The following is a 25,242-nucleotide window of genomic DNA, read 5'->3' as shown; positions in this document are numbered from 1 at the left end:
GCATGGTCGGTCAGCTCAGAGACACGGGCACACCACACAGCATTGGAGGAGTCATGCACCTGCCATACATCTTCCACTGGGGAGGTTGAAGGAAGACCATTCCGCTCTGGAATGGACTTGGAGGGGTAGGGACATTCAGTAAGAAAAATCAGTGGCCCCTTGGGGAAGAGCTTAGCGCTGGAGGTCTGCTGAGGAGCTTGTGGGATCCCAGAGAAGAGAGATCTAAGAGAGGGGCTTAGAGTAACAGGCTGGAATGTGACCCAGGGCAGCCAGCCTCCTTCCCCAAAGACACACTGTCTCCATGCTCAGGGTTTCACTGGGTCAGGCCATTTTTCCAGAGACACACTTGAGTCTTGTAAAATATTTGAGTCTTTCATCTGTCTCAGGACTGTCCCTGGGCTCTGCGGAAGCCCTTACCAGTCATTGTTTCTGTGGTTGCATGGGCTTGCCATTTCCTAAGGATAGTCCTTGAAGTTAAGGACTAAGGGGCCAAAGGGAATTTGGGGACACAGAACTGTGTTTGCTGGGAACTTTGTTGCCATTTCTTAAGACCACTCCTGAGGCAGAATTTTTTTTCGTGGCCTCTTTCTTTAATTCAATTTGTATCTGGGTGGTTAGCTGGGGGGAGGGGAGAGGAAGGAAGGGTGGGATGAGAGGAGAGCTTCTGTCTGAGTCCATGGAATGGTTTTCAGGTTCCTCAGACAAAAGTAGGAAAAGAAAGTTAGCTTTTCTCAATCTAATTCTATAGAGCAGTCTGTCTCTGTTGCTTTCCTCTGTCCAAATTTTATTTATTTCCCCTACCTTAAGGATATTTAGTTACCCAAATGATCACCTTGAGATTTGATTCATTCAATATGTTGAATAATAATCATAGCTAACACTTATTAGGATTACTGTAATGTGTCAAGCACTGTTCTGCATGCTTCATATTAACTCAATCCTTACGAGAACTGTAAGAGTTAGGTACAATTATTATTCACATCATATGGATGAGAGATCTGAAGCACAGAGAGGTTAAATAAAATCCCCGAGGTCACACAGCTGGTACATGGTGGACCCCAGATTCCATTCTGGGCAGTCTGGCTCCAGAGCCCATGCTGTTCACCCACCCATAGAGCCTCTCACGATCTGTCATGTTGTATGCAATATATGACATATTGTTTTTTAAATACCGGTGCCCTGTTGCCCAACTTCAAAAAATTCTCATCTTTGTTTAATGTACATGGTCTCAAAGTATGGTTCAGTGAGTCTACAACGTCATAACTATTTTCCTAGTAGTACTAAGATACTCTTTTTCCTTTTTCCTTTCATTTTTTCATGAGTATACAGAAGAGTTTTCCAGAATGTCATGACCTGTGGTATCACAACAGATTCAATACCAAAGCAATCTATGAAATCTAGCAAGCCGGGTGTGGTGGCTCACGCCTGTAATCCCAGCACTTTGGGAGACTGAGGTGGGAGGATCGCTTGAGCCTGGGAGTTTGAGACCAGCCTGGGCAACATGGGGAGACCCTGTCTTCTTGAAAAAGAAAAAGAAAGAACAAAATAGAGAAAAAGGGAGAAAGAGAGAATCTGACTGGCTTCTCTTAAGCCAGAAGTTAAAGAAATTTGCAAAACGTGAAATAATGCCATTCTTATTCACTATAAATTTTATTTATATTTTAGAAAGTGTAGGGTATTTTTTCATTTAAAAAATGTTACATAATGGTTTATTGTTATCTTTTAAATAAATTAATAAATATTTGTGAAATTTCTCAGTAAAATCAATAGATAGAGCCCTTATAAGCAAAAGCTCTTTGAGTCCTGAGACCAAAGCGTTTGAAAACCACCGATTTAAAGTATAAACCATTGCTATTCAAGTGTGGTCCATGCCACAGGAAGTTGTTAGACGTGCAGAATCTCAAGCCCCACCCCAGACCTACTGAACCTCTGTTAAGCAGAGGCATAGAACGTCTGCACAAAGCGATTTGGCAACTCAGTGACCTCTAACCAAATTTCAGTTTGGTGGGGCTTTGGCGAGTCCATTCTCCAGTTATCTGCCATCCAAGGAGCTGAGTGAGGTCTCACCTATTTGAGATTCTTCAGTCATACTCTCTTCAGTGGCCACACCCTCATCAAAGCCAGCAGCTTCAGAGCAGGTTTCTAGCAGTGGTTTTCAAACTCGGGTACATCAGAATCACTTGGGGGACTTCTGAAAGCACAGATGCTGGGCTCTGCCTCTCCCCACCAAAGATTCTGATTCAGCAGGTCTGAGATAGGTTCTGAGAATTTAAAGTTCTAGCAAGTTGTCAGGTGATGTTGATGCCACAGGTCTCCACACTGAGATCTTGATAAGCAGCATTTATTCAAGTTCTTACATAATTACGTCATGCCCATAGGACTTACAGGAGAGAGTTCTTAAACTTCCACAGTTTCAACACCAATCTCTTAAAATGTAAAATATCTGAAAAATTCAAAATTTCCATCTTTGCCAAGGAGGCACCTGTATCTTTTAATAAGTGGAAAGCAGTAAGATATCAGGCAGGTCACAGGTCATTTAGAGCACAGCTGTTCTCTTAAAATGCTGTGAGGACTAAGGTTCAGCTTCCTCTGCACTAACTGCAAAATCACCACAAAATTTAAACGAGGAGATATAAATAGGCTGTCAGGTTCATTTATCATTATTTAAACTGATAACATGCCATTCATCCACTTGGTCACAGTGCTGCTCTGCACCAGAAACCAGGAACAGATGAGCGTACAGACCAGTGAATTGCCATCTCCAAGCATGAGATAACTTGGTTAGAGTCATCAGATTTCCTGTGCTCAAAAGCTGCCATAAATCCCTGGCCTGGTGTCTGTTCCCAGGCTTGCAAACCCAGTGCTGTCGACTGATACAGACCTTTCAGCAGGATTTGCTGAACTAAACAGGTGTCTGATGAAAAGTGTGTAATCCTCAAAGATTATCATCCCCTAAAAGCAGCTGGTGACCCCAAACTCACATAATCCAGACAGATGGAAGTTGGGAGTGAGTAGGTTGCCAAAGTTTACACTTTGGTGTTTGAGGAGGTTCATATGGTTTGGTTCCAGGTAGTGGAAGATGGAGGTGTGCAGGGGTGAGGGTGTCTGCCCCTGTCAGGGGAGATCCCTGTCCCTATCCATGCCCTTGCCTGAGAACATGATTCTACTATGGTCCATTTACATCCTTGAAAACCACTAGTTTAAAGGGAAGGAATTTTCATTTTCAGTGAGCGTTAACATTACAGTTATTATGCTGGGAATTAAACTTAATTCGGGAATTTGGGTCTGCAAAAACAAATCTTGACCTTGTCTAGATAGTTCCTTCCTTATCCTAATAGATCCGTCTACATGAGGTAACTCTCTACCACTTTGATTTTCTCCCCCTAGGGGAAAGTTAACCGTTTCAAACTCCAGGGAATCAGGGCTAGTTAACATGAGATTTGATTGTCTTACTACAAGTAGTTCAGCCTTAACAGAAGTGAGGCACACTTGGGTTCCATGCAGTACAGCTTAGAAATGCTTACTTTTTATAGACAGAAGTTGCACTGTTCTTCCTTTCCCTTTAAGCAGACATCTTGATAATCTTTTGAATTGATTATGTGGCCTGTATACGGCAACTCAGGTGTCACCTTCCCCAGGATAAGTAATTCCAGTAAAGCAAAAGAGGAAGCCAGCTTTTGCTATGATCAAGATAGTTGATGTGGATGAGGGGTTTATGGGCTACCCCGTTTTCAATTACAAGGCTCCCACTCACAGTGTAGGTGCTGTTCGCCAGCACCTCTGGCTCACAGACAAGTTCAAGGGAATAATTTCACCAGCGATTAATTATACTGCAGCTACTGGGATTTGTCCTCCAAACATCACTTTGTTTTCCATCTGAAACAGCCAGGTTTCTCCAGGGAGAGCTGAGGTTTTCTGATTGAAAGTATCCCGAGTTAAGGAGAAGTGTTAAAGCACCATGGGAATCTGTTCGTCAGGGGTATATTGTACTTGTTTCAGATGCTTCAGGATAATACACCAGCTTCCAAGATAAGTGCTTTTTTTTTTTTTTTTTTTTTTTTTTTTTGAGACAGAGTTTCACTCTTGTTGCTCAGGCTGGAGTGCAATGGCGTGATCTCAGCTCACCACAACCTCTGCCTCCCGGGTTCAAGTGATTCACCTGCCTCAGCCTCCCGAGTAGCTGGGATTACAGGCATGTGCCACCATGCCCGGCTAATTTTGTGTTTTTAGTAGAGACAGGGTTTCTCCATGTTGGTCAGGCTGGTCTCGAACTCCTGACCTCAGGTGATCTGCCCACCTCAGCCTCCCAAAGTGCTGGGATTACAGGCGTGAGCCACCGCACCTGGCCAAGATAAGTGCTTTTATTTCCCTGCATCTTAGATCAATTATTTGGAATCCTTTTGGTAAGTTAAATTTAAGAGCTGTAACTTAAACCACCACATCTCTGTGATTACTCAATAAGTAAAATGTTCTTACCAAAAATTATTCTTTAAATGGGCTATATTGTAATTATGTTGTGAAGAGCCTAGAAAAAACAGAGGCCAGGCGCAGTGGCTCACACCTGTAATCCCAGCACTTGAGGTATTGAGGTCAGGAGTTCGAGACCAGCCTAGCCAACACGGTGAAACCCTGTCTCTACTAAAAATGCAAAAATTAGCCAGGCCTGGTGGCTGGCGCTTATAATCCCAGCTACTCAGGAAGCTGAGGCAGGAGAATCGCTTGAGCCTGGGAAGTGGAGGTTGCTGTGAGCCCAAATCGCACCATTGCACTCCAGCCTGGGCAACAGAGCAAGCCTCTGTCTCAAAAAAAAAAAGTACAAAGAAACAAAAGGTGGCAAGAAATTCCTTTTTTAAAACATCGCATGTTATGAGGGTCAGAGTAGTGAAGTGCCACCAGCTGCAGCCTTCTGAGAGGAAGTACTGCTGCACGTTCAAATGGAATTCTGTCCTACATCCGCCAAGCGCACCAGTGGAGTGGACATGACACACACTTTTCTTCTAAGCTCTGCAGTTTAACATATTACAAGTGAGTTCACTTAACTAGTAAGGAATCAGAAATGTATCTTTGTTCATTTTGATCGTTTTGATGGATTCTGTTTTCTCTTACGTGAGGAGACTTCGTGGACTTCCAAATGGCTCCTGGCATAAGTGCCGGTTGCTGCTATTGTTAGTTCCTTGAGGGTCTCATGAGTCAGAGAGGAGAGGGAAAAACCCACTGCAAACCATGCAGTGGTCCCTTCGGGTAGTCGCCTTGGGCAGTCTGCAGTGTTGGTGCACGTCATCCCTGCACACCCGCCTGCTGTGCTGTAGCTGGAGCTTGGGTTTGCAGTTGTCTTCTTTCCAGCACCCAGGGAAGCATGGCCTCCTGGCAGGTGTTGGCCACTCCCTGCTTTCTCCTGGCCTTTGCAAGCACAGTGCAAGGGTGTTTGCTGAAAAAGACCACTGGGCTGTCAGTGTACCCACGCCCATCAGGGCTCATCACCCTGTTGCCACCTCCCCAGGACTCTTCCGTGACTATCATTCATAGCCTGAAGTCTGTGTCCAAGGGAGTGTCCCAGGAGACAGCCACTTAACGTGGTAGGAGTAGCAGGTGCTAAAAGGTTTATGCCTAAATGCTCCCCATGGACCCCAAGTTGCCTGCTAGTTTGAGTGGCCTAACCCATTTAGGCTCAGGCCCTGACAGGGTGTGTCTGCGCCACTTCAGGGTGTGAAAGCACGAACAGCTGCGGAAAGCGTGGGTTTTCCTGATGCTGGCTGCTGCTGCCTTCCAGATTAGGGACTGTAGCGGGGAGACAGAACAAAGGAACACATGTGCTTCTGGGTAAGCTGGCCCATCGTAGTGGGGGACATAAGGTATGGGGGGGCACATACCACTTTGGTATGAACACTTTGGTTGTACAGAATTCTTTCTGCAAGACTGAGAGGAGTGGGGCTTTCTGTCCTTGACTGCTGGATTCAAATAAGAACCAGTAGAGGACCTGGGGACTTTCACACTCACTGCAGGGGACTTTTAATTGTGGGATCTCATGGACAAAAGGGGATAGTTCCATATCCACGGCTCTATGGTTCTCACCCCCCAGGAGTACAAAGCTGGGACCCCCCCCCCCACCGGCCACCTGAGTACATTTCTCAGCATGTACCAAGCACTTTGGAGGCAGGTGACGGATGTGCCAATTATCTGTATTCTGAGGTGTGGGCCCCCTTCGTACTCTGGCGACACAGAGACAGAGAGAGCTCTTCTCCGTGTTGACAGGACACAGTGTGGTCTGGCTTCGGCACAGTGGCCATCACTGTGTTAGCATTCCTGACACACTGCTATTGAAAGCCCCAGCCTGCTGCCAAATTACGTGTAGACAGTGGTTTCACTGTAAAATGTTGTGGTGCTTGTTTGCATTCAGTCAAATACTTTGCACTTAAACATGGGTTAAAGAGACAAGTAAGTCAAAAGACCTTAGCAAAACCTGAAGTTAAATTTACGCCCATTCTTTATAATGGCATTCAGATTAAAGCCATCAAAATGCAAAATGCTGTGATTATATCCTTCGAGGGTTCAGGCTGGATGCTTGTTTTATATTTCTGCATTACTGTATTTGCAGTGATTTTGAGAGGCAGGAAAATGCATCAGAGGCATTGATTTCTTCTTTAACAAAAAATAACCCTAAAATTGAGAAAATTCTTGAGAATGCAGCCATTTTGGAAATGTAGATAAAGAAGAAAAATGCTGAAGATTTGGGTGGTTTACAGAGCAGTATGATTTTGTCATTGCTGCCACCTACTGTATGTGGTTGATGTTTGTTTAAACTTAGGAAGTTCATGAAGGTGAGGCTGTTGAAATAGATAATTAGAGCAAGGTAGACATCATTAGTTTATAGCATTTCTTTTCTACTCCATAAGTGGCTCTTAATTACCGAGACAGCCGCCAGCTTTCATTCATTACCTTCAAGTGGATTTAAAGGGCTGGTTTTTTTCTTTTTCTTTTTCTTTTTTTTCTTCTTTTTTTTTTTTTTTTTTTTTTTTCATTTTTAAAGTTCCTTTGCCAAGGAACCTTCACAGTAATGCTGTAAAATGCGTTCAAAAGCTTAAGATGCCGGGGGATTTTCTGAGCATACATGCAATAGGTTGTTTTAAGGAGTTTGTTTTGTTTTGTCTTAATTTGTAGGAGCAATGTTCTGGGATTGGATTGTAAATTAATTTCTATGAAAGAGGTGAAAATCGAGCTAGTGGAGCTGATGTGAGTCGCAGCAGTTGACTTGAAAGACATTCTTTTATTAGTCCTAAAACAAAGCTTCAGATCAACCTGCTAGTTAAATGTAACAAGCAATATAGACTCTTGAGTCAACAGAGGTCGTTCTCTTTTTATTAAGACCCAGCTGTCAAAGGGTCATTAGGTCCTTCCTGTGGAAAACAACTTGCCCATTAATGTTTGGGGTGGTCCCTTGACAGGATTTCTGAGTAAGTGCCTGACATTTCGTTTTTGGAAGAATCTAAAGCTGTAAGAGACTTAGATGTTGAGACTCACCAGGAGTAATGTCTTCAGCCATCGCTTTTAGTCTTTGTGAAATATGCCACAATATGTGTTTGGAATGCTGCTGCTAGCTGCGTAAATTGACTTAGAGTGCCACTGTCAAAGGTTCAGGAGCATAAACTTCACAGAGATCAGATCACTATAACTGGGAAGAGGCTACATTCTTAAAGCGAATGCACTTCTCTGGTGTGATGTTTTTACCTTGTCGCTACTCATATTACTTCTGGTGGCTCCTGTTCTAAGCTCTGGGAATGCCAAAGTGAGGAATGCCCCTTTATTTTTTCTGCCCTAGGCTATTTGCTTTCTAGAAGAGAAGGCCAAGCAGGGTCTCCTGAAAAGCCTCTCTCCGATCTGGGCCGTCTCTCCTACCTGGCATATTGGAAGAGCGTCATCTTAGAGTATCTCTACCACCACCATGAGAGGCACATCAGCATCAAAGCAATTAGCAGAGCGACGGGCATGTGCCCACATGACATTGCCACCACTCTGCAGCACCTCCACATGATCGACAAGAGAGATGGCAGGTGAGTCCTGGGCAGCTCCGTGGCTCAGGCATCCCACACCAGAAAGGGTCCCTGGAGATAGGTGCATTCATTCCAGTTAAAGATCGAGGTTCCCTAACAGTACTAACAAACCTTTTCTCCTAAAAATAATACATGAAATGACACTTTTTTGCTGGTTGGATTCCAGTGTTCTGTACCCTCTCGTTGAGGTGCTTTCTGATTTTTCCTAACCCAGATAACGTTAGTGCTAGCATATGTCCGTATGTGAAGCCGAAGTGAAATTTCAGCTTGTGATTACATCTTGTTCTGCCTTATCACATTACAGATTTGTCATCATTAGACGGGAAAAGTTGATATTGAGCCACATGGAAAAGCTGAAAACCTGTTCCAGAGCCAATGAACTTGATCCAGACAGTCTGAGGTGGACCCCAATTTTAATTTCTAATGCTGCAGTGTCTGAAGAAGAGCGAGAAGCTGAGAAAGAGGTAATGATTGTCTTTATCATCCTAAGTTGTGTAACCTCAATCTTGTAGCATTCTTAAGCTAAGAAAGTCATTAAGATCGTTGTCAAAAGCTTGGTTATGTCGAGATAGCATGTGAAATGATATGGCACTAATTTATCCTAACTGAGGTTTCATGGTAAGACATGATAATTTTATTGAATTGAGTATGAAAAATGAAACATTTATCATTGATTACAAAGCAGCATTTTTCACTACTGAGAGCATGTAATCAGATCAAATTCGGTGCTGAGCTCCAAGGCTGCAGTGTCAATCGATTCTTTGTGTTTATGAACTTGCTTAAAGTGCTCCATGCCAGTGAGCATGTAATGTAGTGATAAAGGACTCAAATCAATTCGCTGCATCATTAATACTGCTAAATATCCCATGAAACCCAATCTTCTTTGATTTGGTATCCTAACTGATGCAAAAGGTTCCTGAGATGATGCAGCTGGAATGTGCTTGGCCGGCTGGCTGTCCTGATCAGAACCGACTTAGAGACACTTTGCCATTGATCCTCAGAGGCTCTGGCTGTGTAACTGCCCTCTCACTGGCCACCATTTTTACCCTCCCCACTTAGGCTGAGCGGCTAATGGAACAAGCTAGCTGCTGGGAGAAGGAGGAACAAGAAGTCCTGTCAACTAGAGCTAACAGTAGGCAATCACCTGCAAAAGTACAATCGAAAAATAAATATTTGCATTCCCCGGAGAGCCGGCCAGTCACAGGGGAGCGAGGGCAGCTGCTGGAGCTCTCTAAAGAGAGCAGTGAAGAGGAAGAGGAGGAGGAGGAGGACGAGGAGGAGGAGGAGGAGGAGGAGGAGGAGGAAGAGGAAGAGGACGAAGAGGAGGAAGAAGAGGAAGAAGAAGAAGAAGAAAATATTCAAAGCTCTCCCCCGAGATTGACGAAACCACAGTCAGTTGCCATAAAGAGAAAGGTCGGTGTCTGTTTAGATTTTCTGTCTGAGTCACCTTCCATCAAATCTTATTTGTCATTGCAGACATTCTCTCTATTAGTATTTCACTCTCTGTTCTTTAGTCGTAGTTTATGTGTGTGTACCCAGTCCTGCTGATCATATGTCATAATCGTTTATCTCACAGTCATGATTATGTTTACTTTTTGAGGTTTGTTAGCACTGTGACAGGAAACCAGGGACAGGCCAGCCTTGTAGTCTAGTAGTCACTGCCACCTGCTGGTCTGCAGGAGTAGAGTAACTGAGGTTTATGGGAACAGAAAGGGGCCCCAGAGAGCACTTAAACCACCCTCCAAGACCTAGAGGCCAGGAGACTTCTCTAAGGTCATATGACTCATTAGAGATGGAAACAGAACCAAATGCGTGCTCAAGACTACAAGCCTGGGCCGGGCGCAATGGCTCACGCCTGTAATCCCAGCACTTTGGGAGGGCAAAGCGGGCGGATCACCTGAGGTCAGGAGATCAAGACCAGCCTGGCTAATGTGGTGAAACCCCGTCTCTGCTAAAAACACAAAAGTTAGCCAGGCATGGTAGCATGCACCTGTAATTCCAGCTACTCAGGAGGCTGAGGCAGGAGAACCCAGGGAGGCAGAGGTTGCAGTAAGCCGAGATGGCACCATTGCACTCCAGCCTGGGCAACAAGAGTGAAACTCTGTCTCAAAACAAAACAAAACCAAAAGACTCCAAGCCCAGTGCTCTTCATGCTGTTTCTTTCTCTTGTTCTTGGCACAGAATTGTTAGAAAGCATTACTGGATCTCCTCAGATCTTAGTAGTCCAGTGGTGTCTCTAGATAGACCATATCATCTCCAATGGTACAGAAAGTAAAGAATTGACTTTGTTTTTAGGTAACTGCTCACCCAGATCTGATATCTTTGTCTTCCGTATCTATCTGGGACATAGAGGAGAGCCAATATTGTTAGTTCAGCCAAGACTGATAGAGATACCACAATACAAGCTTAAGGCTCTGCCCAAGGCCATCCGATATGGCATCTGTTAGGGAACTTGCTGTTCTAACTCCCAGCTCAGCGCTCTTCTAGGCTTGGCAGTCTTCTGGAAGGGTCTCCATGGGGAGGTGGTAGAAAGGAACATCCCACAAAGTAGACGTCAGGCTTAAGAATAATGTTTCCATTTCTTAGGAGGAGTGTGTATTCATGTGTTGTATATATAATAAAAGAAACTTGTTCTAAAACTATCAAAAACAAGAATCATCCAAGGCATGATCTGAACTGGACTCAACCTGAAGAAAACCAGTTCTCTACCTTGGCTTCCTTCATATTAGGGAAAATTCCCTCGTGGATTAAAGAGGACAGGCAGACTGGGGGAATAATAACCATAAATGTTAAATTACGGAATATGATTAACCGGCTGTGTGTGTGCTTCAGTGAGCATTCAGAGCATTACAAAAGTAAGACACAAGAATACTTGGAGGCCAGACACAGTGGCTCACGCCTATAATCTCCATGCTTTGGGAAGCTGAGGCAGGAGGATCACTTGAGCTCAGGAGTTCAAGACCAGCCTGGGCAACAAAGCAAGACTCTCTCTCTCTATAAAAAATAAATAAATATTTTAAAAATAATAATAATAATAATTCTTGAGTACAGTTTACCTGGAGGTTAGCTTTTAACCAAGCATATTGAACCCTTCTTTGCAGTGTATTTTCAATAATCTGGGGGGCAACAATTACATCTTAGCAGCAAATCTACCTGCTATTCCTCTTTGAATTTTGTGTCATTAAAAACTTTTTTGCTGGGGGGAAAATATTTTATAATTACAATTATGGAGAGTCATTTATGCCAACCTTTAGTGCAAACAGAAAAAATATTTTTAGGCCAGGTGCAGTGGCTCACGCCTATAATCCCAGCCCTTTGGGAGGCCAAGGCGGGTGGACCACTTGAGCTCAGGAGTTCAAGACCAGCCTAGGCGACATGGCAAAACCCTGTCTCTACAAAAAAGAAAAATAAAAGAAAAAATATTTTTATGTCATACAAATAAGACATCTGGCAGGTCTTTAACGTTTTTAGATGCCTTCTATTAAAATATTTTGCCAGGTTATCAGTTGCTTACATCTCAGCAGCCACCAGTACTTGACTCTGTTAACATTATAAACAGTAATCCTTTCTTCAAGTACCTTTCCTTTCATTTTCATAGTTCCTGAAGTCCTGTGGAATGAGAACAAGTAGGTTGGTCTTGTATCATATTTCCCAGTGCTGTCCATATAGTGGGTGCTCCTTCAAGAGTTATCAAGTATTAAATGTGTTAACCCTGTGGCTAGTTAATTACGGCACCATTTATAAAGACATTAGAGTCTGTGATGACCTTAAATGTCTGTGATGTGAGGAGTACTGAAGCCAGCAAGTACCACTTGGAAAATATATACTAGAAAAGCAAAGCTTAGTTTTTAAAATCTCCAGTCAAGCTGCTAGGATGTTCCCTCTCAAAGCATCTGCTTGAGTAAACAACTGTTTTATTTGGAAAACACTTGCCTGTGTAGTTGGAGCCCGAGAGGGATGTTAAACATCAAATGGAAGGTTAAGTACAAAGGCATTACAGAAGTCTCTACGTGTAAGATTCTCAGACACGTGTTCAGTACACATCTACTGCATGTCGACTCAACCGTTTAATTTCTCATGAGCTCTTATGTGTTATGTTTGGAATTAATTTCAGAGGCCTTTTGTACTAAAGAAGAAAAGGGGTCGTAAACGCAGGAGGATCAACAGCAGTGTAACAACAGAGACCATTTCAGAGACGACAGAAGTACTGAATGAGCCCTTCGACAACTCAGATGAAGAGAGGCCAATGCCACAGCTGGAGCCTACCTGCGAGATTGAAGTGGAGGAAGATGGCAGGAAGCCAGTCTTGAGAAAAGCATTCCAACATCAGCCTGGGAAGAAAAGACAAACAGAGGAAGAGGAAGGAAAAGACAATCATTGCTTTAAGAATGCTGACCCTTGTAGAAGTAAGTAGAGGAATGATAAAAACCTTACCCTTGAGAATGTCTGTATCTGACTGGGTGCCAAAGAGCAGGCCTCTGGCGTGATGCCCAGAGGCACCTGGGAAGTGGTGCTGATGCACCTGGAGCAAGTGCCCATCTGCCCTTTCCCATCCTTACAAGCTTCTGTCCCTTCTTCCTGGAATTGGATTTTATGTTAAACAACTTCTAAGGCCAGAGCATTCCTCCAGGTGGGTTCATCTTACTTACCAGAAATTGGCTTATCCCCCAAAACTTTTAAGTCTGTTGGTGAGAAACACATTACATTTCTTTGATTCTAATATGTACTTTTTTTTCCACATTTAGTATTTCTGAAATCAAGGTATATATTATTATCAATGTGAGCATTGAATGGAATCGTTTCTTTTTTTCCTGGAAAACAAATATTAGTGAATCAATAGTACATCTTACAATCAGTGGTGTCTTAGTATATACTACTATAAAGATTCATCTAAACTAAGCTGAGCATGATGGCTTACACCTGTAATCCCAGCACTTTGGGAGGCTGAGGCAGGTGGATCACCTGAGCCCAGGAGTTTGAGACTAACCTAGGCAACATGGCAAAGCCCCATCTCTACAAGAAATACAAACATTAATCAGGTGTAGTGGTGTGCACCTGTAGTCTCAGCACTTTTGGAGGCTGAGGCGGGTGGATCACTTGAGCCCAGGAGTTTGAGACCAGCCTGAGCAACATGACAAAACCCCATCTCTACAAAAGATACAAAAAGTAGTCAGGAGTGGTGATGTGTGCCTATAGTCCCAGCTACTTGGGAGGCTGAGATGGGAGGATCACGTGAGCTCAGGATGAGCCATGATCATGCCATTGCACTCCAGCCTGAGTGACAAAATGAGACCCTTTCTCAAAAAAAAAAAAAAAAAAAATCATCTAAATTTACCCACACATCAAGATTAGCTTTGATAATATTGTATAATATAGAAATCAGTAAACTGATATAAGTTGACAGGGACACCCTTCCTTTTTAAGTTGACAGGGACACCTGTACCCCATCCTCTAAAAAATATACTGAACACCAGTGAATCGTCTTTCCTGCTGTATTTAAAACACCCATCCTTGCCTGTCAGGTTGAGAACGTGTGCTCCCAGCTGACTCATGAGGGTTTATGGTATACTGTCTCTGTTCTCTGGCCGAGATGACTCTGTTCAGAAGTTACTGTAATCTGGGGAACAGGCCATCTCATTTTCCTGGGAACCACAGGATCACTCTAGCTTTTGAAAAGCCACAGTTTTAAGAACAAGCATCTTCTTGACGTTCTTAGTTCACAGAAATGCTATTCCTGCATACATTGTTTTGCTGAAGGAATGACTTCTTACTCTGGGTATAGAGAAACCAAGCCTTATTCTTTGGGTTTTTTTTTTTTTAAACAAATCAACATACAAACCACAACAAACTGCGATGAGCAATCATTTTATGTGTGCGAATGAGCTTTGTTTCCCCTTCTTGGCTGTCTTCTCGTATTATGCCTGACTCCTTTCAGGATGTCCTTCTTTCTTAAGAATAATTGTCAGAAAACTCATCTTCTGATTTTGGAAGTTGTTCCAACAAAAGCTGGTAGGTCCAGTAGCATGTAGAATAAGAATACGGAATCCAGCCAGGCATGGTGGCTCATGCCTGTAATCCCAGCACTTTGGGTGGCTGAGGCAGGCAAATCACCTAAGGTCAGGAGTTCAAGACCAGCCTGGCCAACATGGTGAAACCCCATCTCTACTAAAAGGACAAAAAAATTAGCCAGGCGTGGTGATGCATGCCTGTAGTCCCAGCTACTTGGGAGGCTGAGGCAGGGGAATCGCTTGAACCTGGGAGACAGAGGTTGCAGTGAACCGAGATCATGCCACTGCACTCCAGCCTGGGTGACAGAGCAAGACTCCGTCTCAAAAATAAAAAGAATGTGGAATCCGGGGGCACTGGCATGGCTATTACCTGCCATTGTGAATAGAAATGTCCTGAGATGACTCTTAACTCGGGCATGGTACTCGGCACTTCTCAAGGAACCATTCTGCATCATATATGTGTTCTTTTCAGCTGGTCAGTTTGAAAGTAATACTTGCGGCCGGGCGCGGTGGCTCAAGCCTGTAATCCCAGCACTTTGGGAGGCCGAGACGGGCGGATCACGAGGTCAGGAGATCGAGACCATCCTGGCTAACATGGTGAAACCCCGTCTCTACTAAAAAATACAAAAAACTAGCCGGGCGCGGTGGCGGGCGCCTGTAGTCCCAGCTACTCGGAAGGCTGAGGCAGGAGAATGGCGTGAACCCGGGAGGCGGAGCTTGCAGTGAGCAGAGATCCGGCCACTGCACTCCAGCCTGGGCGGCAGAGCGAGACTCCGTCTCAAAAAAAAAAAAAAAAAAAAAAAAAAAAAAAAAAAAAAAAAAGAAAGTAATACTTGCAGGTAAGTTTTTCTGTAATCCTTTTATTACCTAAATCAGCCCGTGCTTACTCTGCTGTTCACCGGTTGGACTAGAACTCACTCTCTTCTGGCAGAAGGGATATCTGTTTTATGATGATTGTGACATCTTATTTTTATTCTCCAAAATAGAGTTTCTAATAAAACTATTGTTCTATATAAAGCTTTTCCTTTAAATTGACCACTGATTCTAGAAGATTAGTGTAATCTAAAGATCGTAAGAATACTTGGGTGCTTTATACATATATTTATTTATATATTTATTAATATGTATGTAGTTATCCATCTGCTTATATAAATATGTACATATTTACATCTATATTCACATGTGCATATAGGTTCAGTAAAAATAAGGTCACCTGAACTGAAATGAACTTCACAATTATGGTTTGTTTCTGATTGTCTTTAATGTTCAAACCTTACATCAGCAACATGCTGATCCAGAATTCAATGTGGACAGAATTAGTGATAAAAAGAATACCTGTATTTTAAATGTTCAGGAATTTGCTAGTAATTACATTGTAGTTTGTATCATGCAAAAATGATGATCCTAAAAATGATGATGACAAGTGCATTTGTTTTGGGTATTTAGTTGTTTATGATTTGTTTCAGAGGTATACAGCTTATTTTTATGCCAGAGAGCACATTCAAATCAAAGTAAATAAATCATGTCATCCAAGAACATTTACATCCTATAAATGTCCACAGAGGTTTACTTTCTCTAGGTAGATATGAGAGTTAAGGCTTCTAGTCATTTTTCGAGGACAGTAATGATTTGTATATAAGCTAGCATTAATTCCTTTCCCCTGTATGTCCTAATTTGTAAATGTTCAAATTGATTTTTTTTTTACACTGTGGAACTCTAGGTTTTTGCATCAGAGAATGTCTTGTTCATTAAACTCAAATAAGCACATTAGCATTGCCTATATCCATGTGTTCCCAATATGTTACTTTCCCAGGCCTAGGTTATTTACTTGGTTTATACCACAATATTATTACACATTAGCCTTGATTATGTCTTTACCATCAACTCTTAACATGCCAAATTGAAAGCAGTGTTTGCTAATTAATTTAGAGGAATGAATTCAAGTTGCCCATGGTTATGCTTTCTAAGACTGTTTTTCTTCCTTCCCCTTTTTGTCTCTTCACTAAGACAATATGAATGATGATTCGAGTAACTTGAAAGAAGGCAGTAAAGACAATCCCGAACCTCTAAAGTGCAAACAAGCGTGGCCAAAAGGAACAAAGCGTGGTCTGTCTAAGTGGAGGCAAAACAAAGAGAGGAAGACCGGATTTAAACTGAATTTGTACACCCCACCAGAAACCCCCATGGAGCCTGATGAGCAGGTAACAGTGGAAGAACAGAAGGAGACTTCAGAAGGAAAAACCAGCCCCACTCCCATCAGCATTGAGGAGGAGGCCAAGGAAGCTGGGGAAGCCCTGCTGCCTCAAGAGGAAAACAGAAGGCAAGAAACATGTGCCCCTGTAAGTCCAAATACATCACCAGGTGAAAAACCAGAAGATGATCTCATCAAACCTGAGGAAGAGGAGGAGGAGGAGGAAGAAGAGGAAGAAGAGGAAGGGGAAGAAGAAGAAGAAGAAGAAGGAGGAGGAAATGTAGAAAAAGATCCAGATGGTGCTAAAAGCCAAGAAAAAGAGGAACCAGAAATCTCCACGGAAAAAGAAGACTCTGCACGTTTGGATGATCATGAAGAGGAGGAGGAAGAGGACGAAGAGCCATCTCACAACGAGGACCATGATGCCGATGACGAGGATGACAGCCACATGGAGTCTGCCGAAGTGGAGAAGGAAGAGCTGCCCAGAGAAAGCTTCAAAGAAGTACTGGAAAACCAGGAGGCTTTTTTAGACCTTAATGTGCAGCCTAGTCACTCGAACCCAGAGGTCTTAATGGACTGTGGCGTCGACCTGACAGCCTCTTGTAACAGTGAGCCCAAGGAGCTTGCTGGGGACCCTGAAGCCGTACCCGAATCTGACGAGGAGCCACCCCCAGGAGAACAGGCACAGAAGCAGGACCAAAAGAACAGCAAAGAAGTCGATACAGAGTTCAAAGAGGGAAACCCAGCAACCATGGAAATCGACTCTGAGACCGTCCAGGCAGTTCAGTCTTTGACCCAGGAGAGCAGTGAACAGGACGACACCTTTCAGGATTGTGCCGAGACTCAAGAGGCCTGTAGAAGCCTACAGAACTACACCCGTGCAGACCAAAGTCCACAGATTGCCACCACTCTGGACGATTGCCAACAGTCAGACCACAGTAGCCCAGTTTCATCCGTCCACTCCCATCCTGGCCAGTCCGTACGTTCTGTCAATAGCCCAAGTGTCCCTGCTTTGGAAAACAGCTATGCCCAAATCAGCCCAGATCAAAGTGCCATCTCAGTGCCATCTCTGCAGAACATGGAAACCAGTCCCATGATGGATGTCCCATCAGTTTCAGATCATTCACAGCAAGTCGTAGACAGTGGATTTAGTGACCTGGGCAGTATCGAGAGCACAACTGAGAACTACGAAAACCCAAGCAGCTACGATTCTACTATGGGAGGCAGCATCTGTGGAAATGGCTCTTCACAGAACAGCTGCTCCTATAGCAACCTCACCTCCAGCAGTCTGACACAGAGCAGCTGTGCTGTCACCCAGCAGATGTCCAACATCAGCGGGAGCTGCAGCATGCTGCAGCAAACCAACATCAGCTCCCCTCCGACCTGCAGCGTCAAGTCTCCTCAAGGCTGTGTGGTGGAGAGGCCTCCGAGCAGCAGCCAGCAGCTGGCTCAGTGCAGCATGGCTGCTAACTTCACCCCACCCATGCAGCTGGCTGAAATCCCCGAGACGGGCAACGCCAACATTGGCTTATACGAGCGAATGGGTCAGAGTGATTTTGGGGCTGGGCATTACCCACAGCCGTCAGCCACCTTCAGCCTTGCCAAACTGCAGCAGTTAACTAATACACTTATTGATCATTCATTGCCTTACAGCCATTCCGCTGCTGTGACTTCCTATGCAAACAGTGCCTCTTTGTCCACACCATTAAGTAACACAGGGCTTGTTCAGCTTTCTCAGTCTCCACACTCCGTCCCTGGGGGACCCCAAGCACAAGCTACCATGACCCCACCCCCCAACCTGACTCCTCCTCCAATGAATCTGCCGCCGCCTCTTTTGCAACGAAACATGGCTGCATCAAATATTGGCATCTCTCACAGCCAAAGACTGCAAACCCAGATTGCCAGCAAGGGCCACGTCTCCATGAGAACCAAGTCAGCGTCTCTGTCACCAGCCGCTGCCACCCATCAGTCACAAATCTATGGGCGCTCCCAGACTGTAGCCATGCAGGGTCCTGCACGGACTTTAACGATGCAAAGAGGCATGAACATGAGTGTGAACCTGATGCCAGCCCCAGCCTACAATGTCAACTCTGTGAACATGAACATGAACACTCTCAACGCCATGAATGGGTACAGCATGTCCCAGCCAATGATGAACAGTGGCTACCACAGCAATCATGGCTATATGAATCAAACGCCCCAATACCCTATGCAGATGCAGATGGGCATGATGGGCACCCAGCCATATGCCCAGCAGCCAATGCAGACCCCACCCCACAGTAACATGATGTACACGGCCCCTGGACATCACGGCTACATGAACACAGGCATGTCCAAACAGTCTCTCAATGGCTCCTACATGAGAAGGTAGACAACGTGGGCAGTCCACAACACCTACGGGGTATCACTATTGGATCGATCTGCACAAATACCTTTGAAGAGTACGATTTCAAAACCAGCAATTGGTGTGAATGCAAAAACATTTGTTGGCACCATTTATTTTAAAAAAAAAAAAAAAAAGCTGTATGCAGCAGAAAGCCTTATACAAGTTGTTTTTCTTTTTTTCCTTTTCCTTTTTTTTTTTTTTTTTTGGTACCTTCATTTCTGTTACTTTTATATAAAATTCTCTGCAAAGGAAGGCCTCTCTTTGGACTACAATATGGAGGCAGCCACTTGTTGTGCCTGCTTCTGTTAAACAATGTGGATATCAAGCCCCCCCAAATTATCTGTTTTAATATTGAACCTAGAGCTTTTTTTTTCCTTCCCTGTCCACTCCATGTAAATGCCTTTAGCATTTCAGTTATTGTATATTTTGTTTAAGGTGACACTTCAGCATGCCGCTAATGTCTTTGTTAGTGACAGTGCATTTTGTAGTACTGTACAAGTGTTGTGCTAAAAGTAAGCCATTTCTTAAGTTTTTTGCCTTGATTAGGGTGCCCTAATTTGAGGGTTTTAAAAAAAACTATATTTTTGTTAATTATAAAACTGTAAAGAGCTATAAAAGCTATTCCCATTTGGTTAGTCAAAAGGGTTTTATTGCTAAATGTTTGGTGTAAAGTTGAGACCCTTTTCCATTTTGGTGACAGATTTCTTTGGGGGAAAAAGGCAGCTTTCTGTTTTATAAATGCAGACTTCTGTTTATTGAATGAAGCATATCTCAGTGTTTATCTGTCAGGTTTTGAAACATTTCATATATGTCCAAATACTTGGCAGGATTTAAAAAAAAATAGTGAATTTGGTGTAAAGTTGCTATTTTATGGAAATGCCTCTAACTTTACATTTTCATTCCATCTGTAGATTTTTCTATCTTTATAAAATATTGGAGTTATTTTTTAAGGAAAAATAGAAAAGTAGCTTGTGAATAGCTCAAACTAAGCTTACAAATCGCATGTAAAAAAGCAAAAAAGTTATTTGTGTCTGTTTATATTGCTTCCTTTTTTGTAGCCTTTGTACCTGTACAGGGTGACAGTAAGGGCCAAGCAGGAGAGGCGTAATCCTTGTATAAAATAGGATCCAGCGACACTCTTGTATTTATCTGTTCTCTTTTTAGTCAGTCACTTCAAAAAAAGAAAAAACAAACAAAAAAAAGCTGTACATTTTAACATAAAATAAATTATGATGAGCCATTTTTAGCCTCTTGTGTCCTGTCATATTATGATTGATAGAGAATGACCAATGGAACTGTATCATGTGTCACGCCTCAGAACACATACACATTTTGGGAAAATAAATTATTTAGTGTAAATTGGAGTTACGGGATTTTCTGATTTGTTTTGACTTTGGGGGAGGGGTTGGCAATAAATAAGAGTAATATCTAATAAAACCATCACATATACCAAATACCTATTTAATAAATTAATTTATAATGGATTTTAATGCTTTTCATGAAAGTTTATTTTATGCAAGTGCATACCTTCTGTATGCCAATCATTGTCTTTAAAATAAAGTGAAATTGTTTTTTTCTTTTGGACTTTGATCTTCATTTGCAAAGAGATCCCGCACAAATATCCAGCTGCCTCACTCGCACCGTCTGTAGAAACACCCCTCCGAGCCTCGCACCAGGGTCGCAAACTTCCTTTTTATAAAGATTAATACCAAAAAACACCCAATTTGGGATTGTATGTTTGAAACATCGTCTTCTTTTTAAAAAGTGTGAACGTTTTGGTCTGTTGTGAATGGTTAATTGTATGTTTTCTTTAGAGCCTAAAGTTTAGACCCCCTGCCAAAAGTGAATATTCACAAGTATAGCGTTCAGAGAAAGTTCTGAGTGTTGCTTGAATTTGGTTATTGGAGCAGTAAGTCTAGAAATGAATTATTGACCTAGCACCCGTGTGAAACTGGCCCGTTAAGCTCTCCAGGTGTCTGAACACGTGTGCTTGCAACTCCTGTTAAGCAGGTCACTACCCTGTGGAGGAGAAAAGTTGCTTTTGCACTGTTGGTCCAACACAAAAAAATTCGATGTTGCACAAAGCATAGATATAAGCCTTAAAGTGGACCCAAAATCATGCAAAGGCAGGATGGAGCACACACACCAGAATAAAAGGCCTTGTGCAGACGGAGGGTGCCCAGTGGAGCTCTGCCTTGTACTCTCACCCGTATGGTTATTTTCTTTCACAGTTACAAAGTATGTTGGGTTTAGTGTCACGATGTTATCTTTTAGTCCCTTCCTTCCTCAAGTGCAAAGTCAATGGGGGTAATATATGTAATAGCTGAGGAAGGGATTCCAAGAAGACACGTCTGCAAGGGCCACCGGCACAAAGGGAAAAGATCCATTTAAGGTGCTGTGCTAGTAGGAAAAGAAACCTCTGAAACATGCTCCGAGTGGGAAGTGGTGGTCTCTGCCTGCACAAATCCAACACTGCGTCCATTCAGGAGTGGCCAAGGACTGGGCAGCCCAGTGGGCCACACATCGGGCAAGAGGCTGCCCGAGCCCTGGAGGTGGGGTTGGGGCTTGCAAGCAATCTGATGGGGAAGCTACACAGAGCCCCCCACGGGCCCCAACCTGAAGCTGTCACATATTTTGTCTCTTTCCTCTTGGGTTAAGATTCTCTGGGGGCTGAGATTCCCCTCTGTGTTCCCTTTGGCCGTGGCCTGCTAATCACACCTTGTGGTTTGTGCGATGTCTGGGTTCCCATACCCTGCCGGCCTAACAGCCTTCTAAGGGAGCTTGTGGAAGAGTCCCAGGCATTGCCCCAGACCTGCCAAACCCGAATCTAAGAACAGTCCCAGGGACACCTCGGTTGTCCAGGCTCCCTAAGAACTGCAGCAGAGCTAGGACTGGGAGCTTCCCTGCTGGCCCCAGTCCCCACATTCCTTGATGGAACAGAAAGGCTTAGCATGGGAAGGAAACTGCTGATCTGAGATGGCCTCAGAACACCCTGCCCTCCACCTTACCCACTCTCACTAGAGAAATCAGTTCACATCTGAATGTGACGCCCAGGATTTGGCGAAACAGGAACTTGGATTCATCAAAGCTGAAATACACCATTAGATTGAGATTCATTAACAGGCCACATCGTTTAAAATCGTAACTGTGTTCTATTATTTAGAAGAGTCGTACCAAGTGGTGGTCAGTTGCCAGCCTCACTTTTTAATAGTTGCAAGTGGTGCCTGCCCAGGTATGAGGGCATCTGCCTTCCTCACCAACATTCTGTTTTAGAAGTAATGACTCACAATATTGTCACAAAGCTTTCACAAACTCCTCCCACACACCCAACTTGTGCAGGAAATGGGGCCATTCTTTCCAATGTACAGATCAGGAGGTTGAGGCTCAGATTAAGCTACATTAATTACCCAAATTCACCCAGCTAAGATGTGTGAGCTGAAACAAACCCAGGTCTTTCCAAATCCCAGCTCTTTTTTTCTAGAACACTGTGCTCTGAAAGGCCCTAATTTGTCACCTCTCTGATTTAAAGGCTTGGCTAATGAATGCATGTTGCTGTAAAAACTGTTAAGTGCTATGTAAATACAGGTCCCTTTGTGGCTGCAAGCAAGCCTTGGTCTACAATCAATCTTAGATACTCAAAGTACAAGTACTGTTACATTATGAAGCAGCACCTTCCATTTCTCTGTACCCAGGGTTCCATCTACCTTCTCTGTCCCCTTTCCTGGACCTTCCTCCTCCACCCAGGCTTAGCTATAAACATTCATGTTCTGCAGCACTCGGGCCGGGAGTATTTTCTCTCTTTTCTCTCATCATCTCATCTAGTATGATGACTTCAAATTCCACCTCTCTGCAGGTGACACCCAGAATTACATCCCCAGCTGTGAACATTCCTCTGAGCTTTAGATGCCACATCAAATGACCTGGGACACCTTTTGTACATCTGCATAACAACTGAACTGGTGATTTCTGACTCCTCCTCCATTCCTGCTCTGGTCCACCCCATCTCAGCGTTAAAGCACTGCCGAGAAACCAGATCAGTTAACCCTCATTTCCCCTCCCCGTCTCGGCAGGTCCTGTCCATTTTCTGGGTTAATTCCAAAATAATCTTGGAATACTAATCCCCTGGCGCTGTCAGGCCAGTCCACCTCCTCCTTTCCTGTCAACAGCCTCCTAACTGGTCTTGCCTCACTTCTTAACTCCCTACAACCTGTTCTCCATACTTCAGCCAAAGGATCTTTCCAGAGTGATCTTGAAACACTGGCTTAAAACCCTTCAGTGAATCTTCTGTGCACCTGGAATACAATCAAGTCTCTCCGCCCCCTCCTTCCACTCCCGCTCTCAGCCGCCAGCTCCGGCCTCAGTGATGCGCAGCTCCTCAGCCTCGAATGCTCCAGCACATTCGGAAGGTTTGTGTCTTCATGTCTAAGAGAGGTCTTCCTTGACCACCCCGCCTAAAGAGGGTTTCTCCCCTTCCCCACTTTTCTCCACCTCCATGCCTATTTCCTGCATTGTGCTTTATCACAACGTGCGTTTTCATTTTTCCTGTTGGCCCCTAACCCAGGTTTTGGCATGTGGTAGGTTCTCAATAGGCACTTGGTAACCAAACAAATATTTCCTATCTTACTTCTGAAGACTTGAAACACTTTTGCAAAAACTTCTGTTCCTCCTTTCTCCTGCCTCTGGCTCCCAGGAGTCATCTAGAAGAGACCATAACTGCAATTTTGCCATTCTCAGCTTCTGCTGCCTTCGGCAGGACCCAGAGTCCCACAAAGAGATGAGAGCATGAGGAAGGTGTGGGGCGCTCAGGAAACACCAGCAATGCACCTAGCTATGCTCTATCCTCCCCAACGTGAATTCATCTAAATGTAAATATTCATTAAAATGGAAATACTGACTTCTCTCTGGACATGGAACAGATCAGAGCTAAGCAATAAGAGAGTTCAGACGGGGGTAGCAGGATCCTGATGGGGAAGCCCAGGTTGGGGCCACTATGACCCTAGGTCCCTTTTGGCCTGCATCTCTTTCCCAAGAGCCGGAATATGGTCCCCTCACACCCAAGTATGAGTCATTAAGCAATTCCATCATCTGTAGTCGTCACACACCCAGTATTGCTCTCTCCCTCACAGCCACATGAGTTGTGACTGATACACTCCATCTCTGTCCAGTTCAGGACTCTCGCACTTTCAGAGGGAACATGTACCCCTTTTCTATCTTAGCACCAGGACACATCAATTCACTGCACATTTCTGTTTATGTATCATCTTTGCCTTTTTGCTTTGCAACCCCTTTGCAGTGTTTCAGGTTTCAAAATGTATTAGAAGACCAGTGCTCTTACCATGAGGAAGTCCCCGGGGATGCCCCCCCAAGCCCCATGTGCATGTGAACATGAGGGCCTTGGCTCCTCCTGAGCCAAGGCGACTCTCAGAGCAGACTCGAGGCAGTCCCAGGAAGCCAGGCCCAGCCACAGGGGCACAAAGCGGGGCATATCCCCAAAGGTCACAGGGTGACTCTCAGGTGGCTTACACATCTGCTGAGGCCCGGGATTCTCTCCTCCACCCATCAATAACTTCCTCTTTCATTCTGCTGAAAACCATAACCAAACTGAAGAACCGGGCCCCTTTTCGTTTTTTCCTAGAAGGCCTTTATCACATTCTGGTTTCTCCAGGCCGTTTCCGTGTCTGGTCCTTGACGGCCAGCATCTCCAACGGCAGCAACTCTCTTTGGGTTCTGTCGGGTTTGGGATTCCTGACCCTGGAAGCTGTCACTACCCGCTTCGTGCCTGCTGCCGTTTTCTCCTTCAGAGTGGAAATCACGCAGCCATGGTGCTGGCTTAGCTCTCGGGGAGGCAAACGCCACACCTGAGCTTACCTGGCTGCCCCATCCTCCCATTCCACAGCAGACAACAATTTGCAAATACTTTCTGCTGTGCCTGAAAACCAGCTCGTGTTGCTTTGACTAGAACCCACGTGAAGAGAGCCTCCCTGAGGTCCCGCTAGAGAGGGTCTCCTCCCTTTTTCCCCCCAAAATTAGAAAGTCAAACTCCTACTTGTCCAAATTCACCACAATTCATTGAATTTTTCTCAGTAGTGGCAGCCCTGGCTAAGAGTCTGAGGAGCCCTGGGTCCCTCAGGAAAGTGGGGGAAGCCTGAAGCCGGGGCCTCTGTACGGGGGTTCAGGACCCCTCCCCACCCAGCTGGAGGAGCACATCTAGAGATGGTGGCGTGAGCCTGGGGGTTCTGCTGAAAAGACAAACGGGGTGCAGGGGATGCCACAGAAACGCAGGATGCCGGGAAGGAGCCTCCGCGGCTACGCGGGCGCTCCTGTGACACCGCTCACCCAGTACTGTTCCGTAGTTGGAAAAGCAATGTCTATTTTAAAATACTTTTTATAAGAACGTGAATTTCCTTTCAGACAAAGCCAAACGTTTAATCACAACATAATGCCTACACATCTTAAAATCCTTTCCCTCTTCCTTCTCACCAAAAAAAACAAAAGCAAGGCAGGGAGACTGTGCAGCGTCGCATGCTCCTCTGTGACCCAGAGCCGGGAGCCCGTCCCTCCCATTTCACTGAGACACTGAGTGCTCGGCTCTGCCCGGGGGCAACTCTG

At 44.4% G+C, this 25,242-nt stretch overlaps 1 protein-coding gene across 3 annotated transcripts in view; it reads left to right on the top strand.

Moving 5' to 3' along the window:
* Nucleotides 1–20,208, top strand: part of KAT6B (lysine acetyltransferase 6B) — a 207,688-nt gene extending 187,480 nt beyond the window's left edge. For 2 of the 3 annotated variants that reach the window (XM_025397157.1, XM_025397156.1), the window contains exons 14-18: nt 7,817–8,048; nt 8,353–8,512; nt 9,108–9,461; nt 12,163–12,454; nt 16,064–20,208. In XM_025397157.1, the coding sequence (XP_025252942.1) occupies nt 7,817–8,048; nt 8,353–8,512; nt 9,108–9,461; nt 12,163–12,454; nt 16,064–18,618 (3,593 nt within the window). In that variant the 3' untranslated portion in view covers nt 18,619–20,208. The remainder of the gene's footprint in view (nt 1–7,816; nt 8,049–8,352; nt 8,513–9,107; nt 9,462–12,162; nt 12,455–16,063) is intronic. The other variant, XM_025397158.1, reaches the window with a different exon arrangement.
* The last annotated feature ends 5,034 nt before the right edge of the window (nt 20,209–25,242 follow it).

This window comes from Theropithecus gelada, chromosome 9 (genome assembly GCF_003255815.1).
Source record: "Theropithecus gelada isolate Dixy chromosome 9, Tgel_1.0, whole genome shotgun sequence".
Lineage (NCBI taxonomy): Eukaryota > Metazoa > Chordata > Mammalia > Primates > Cercopithecidae > Theropithecus > Theropithecus gelada.
The sequence above is the reverse complement of the archived record's forward strand: the minus strand, read 5'-3'. Positions and strand labels throughout refer to the sequence as shown.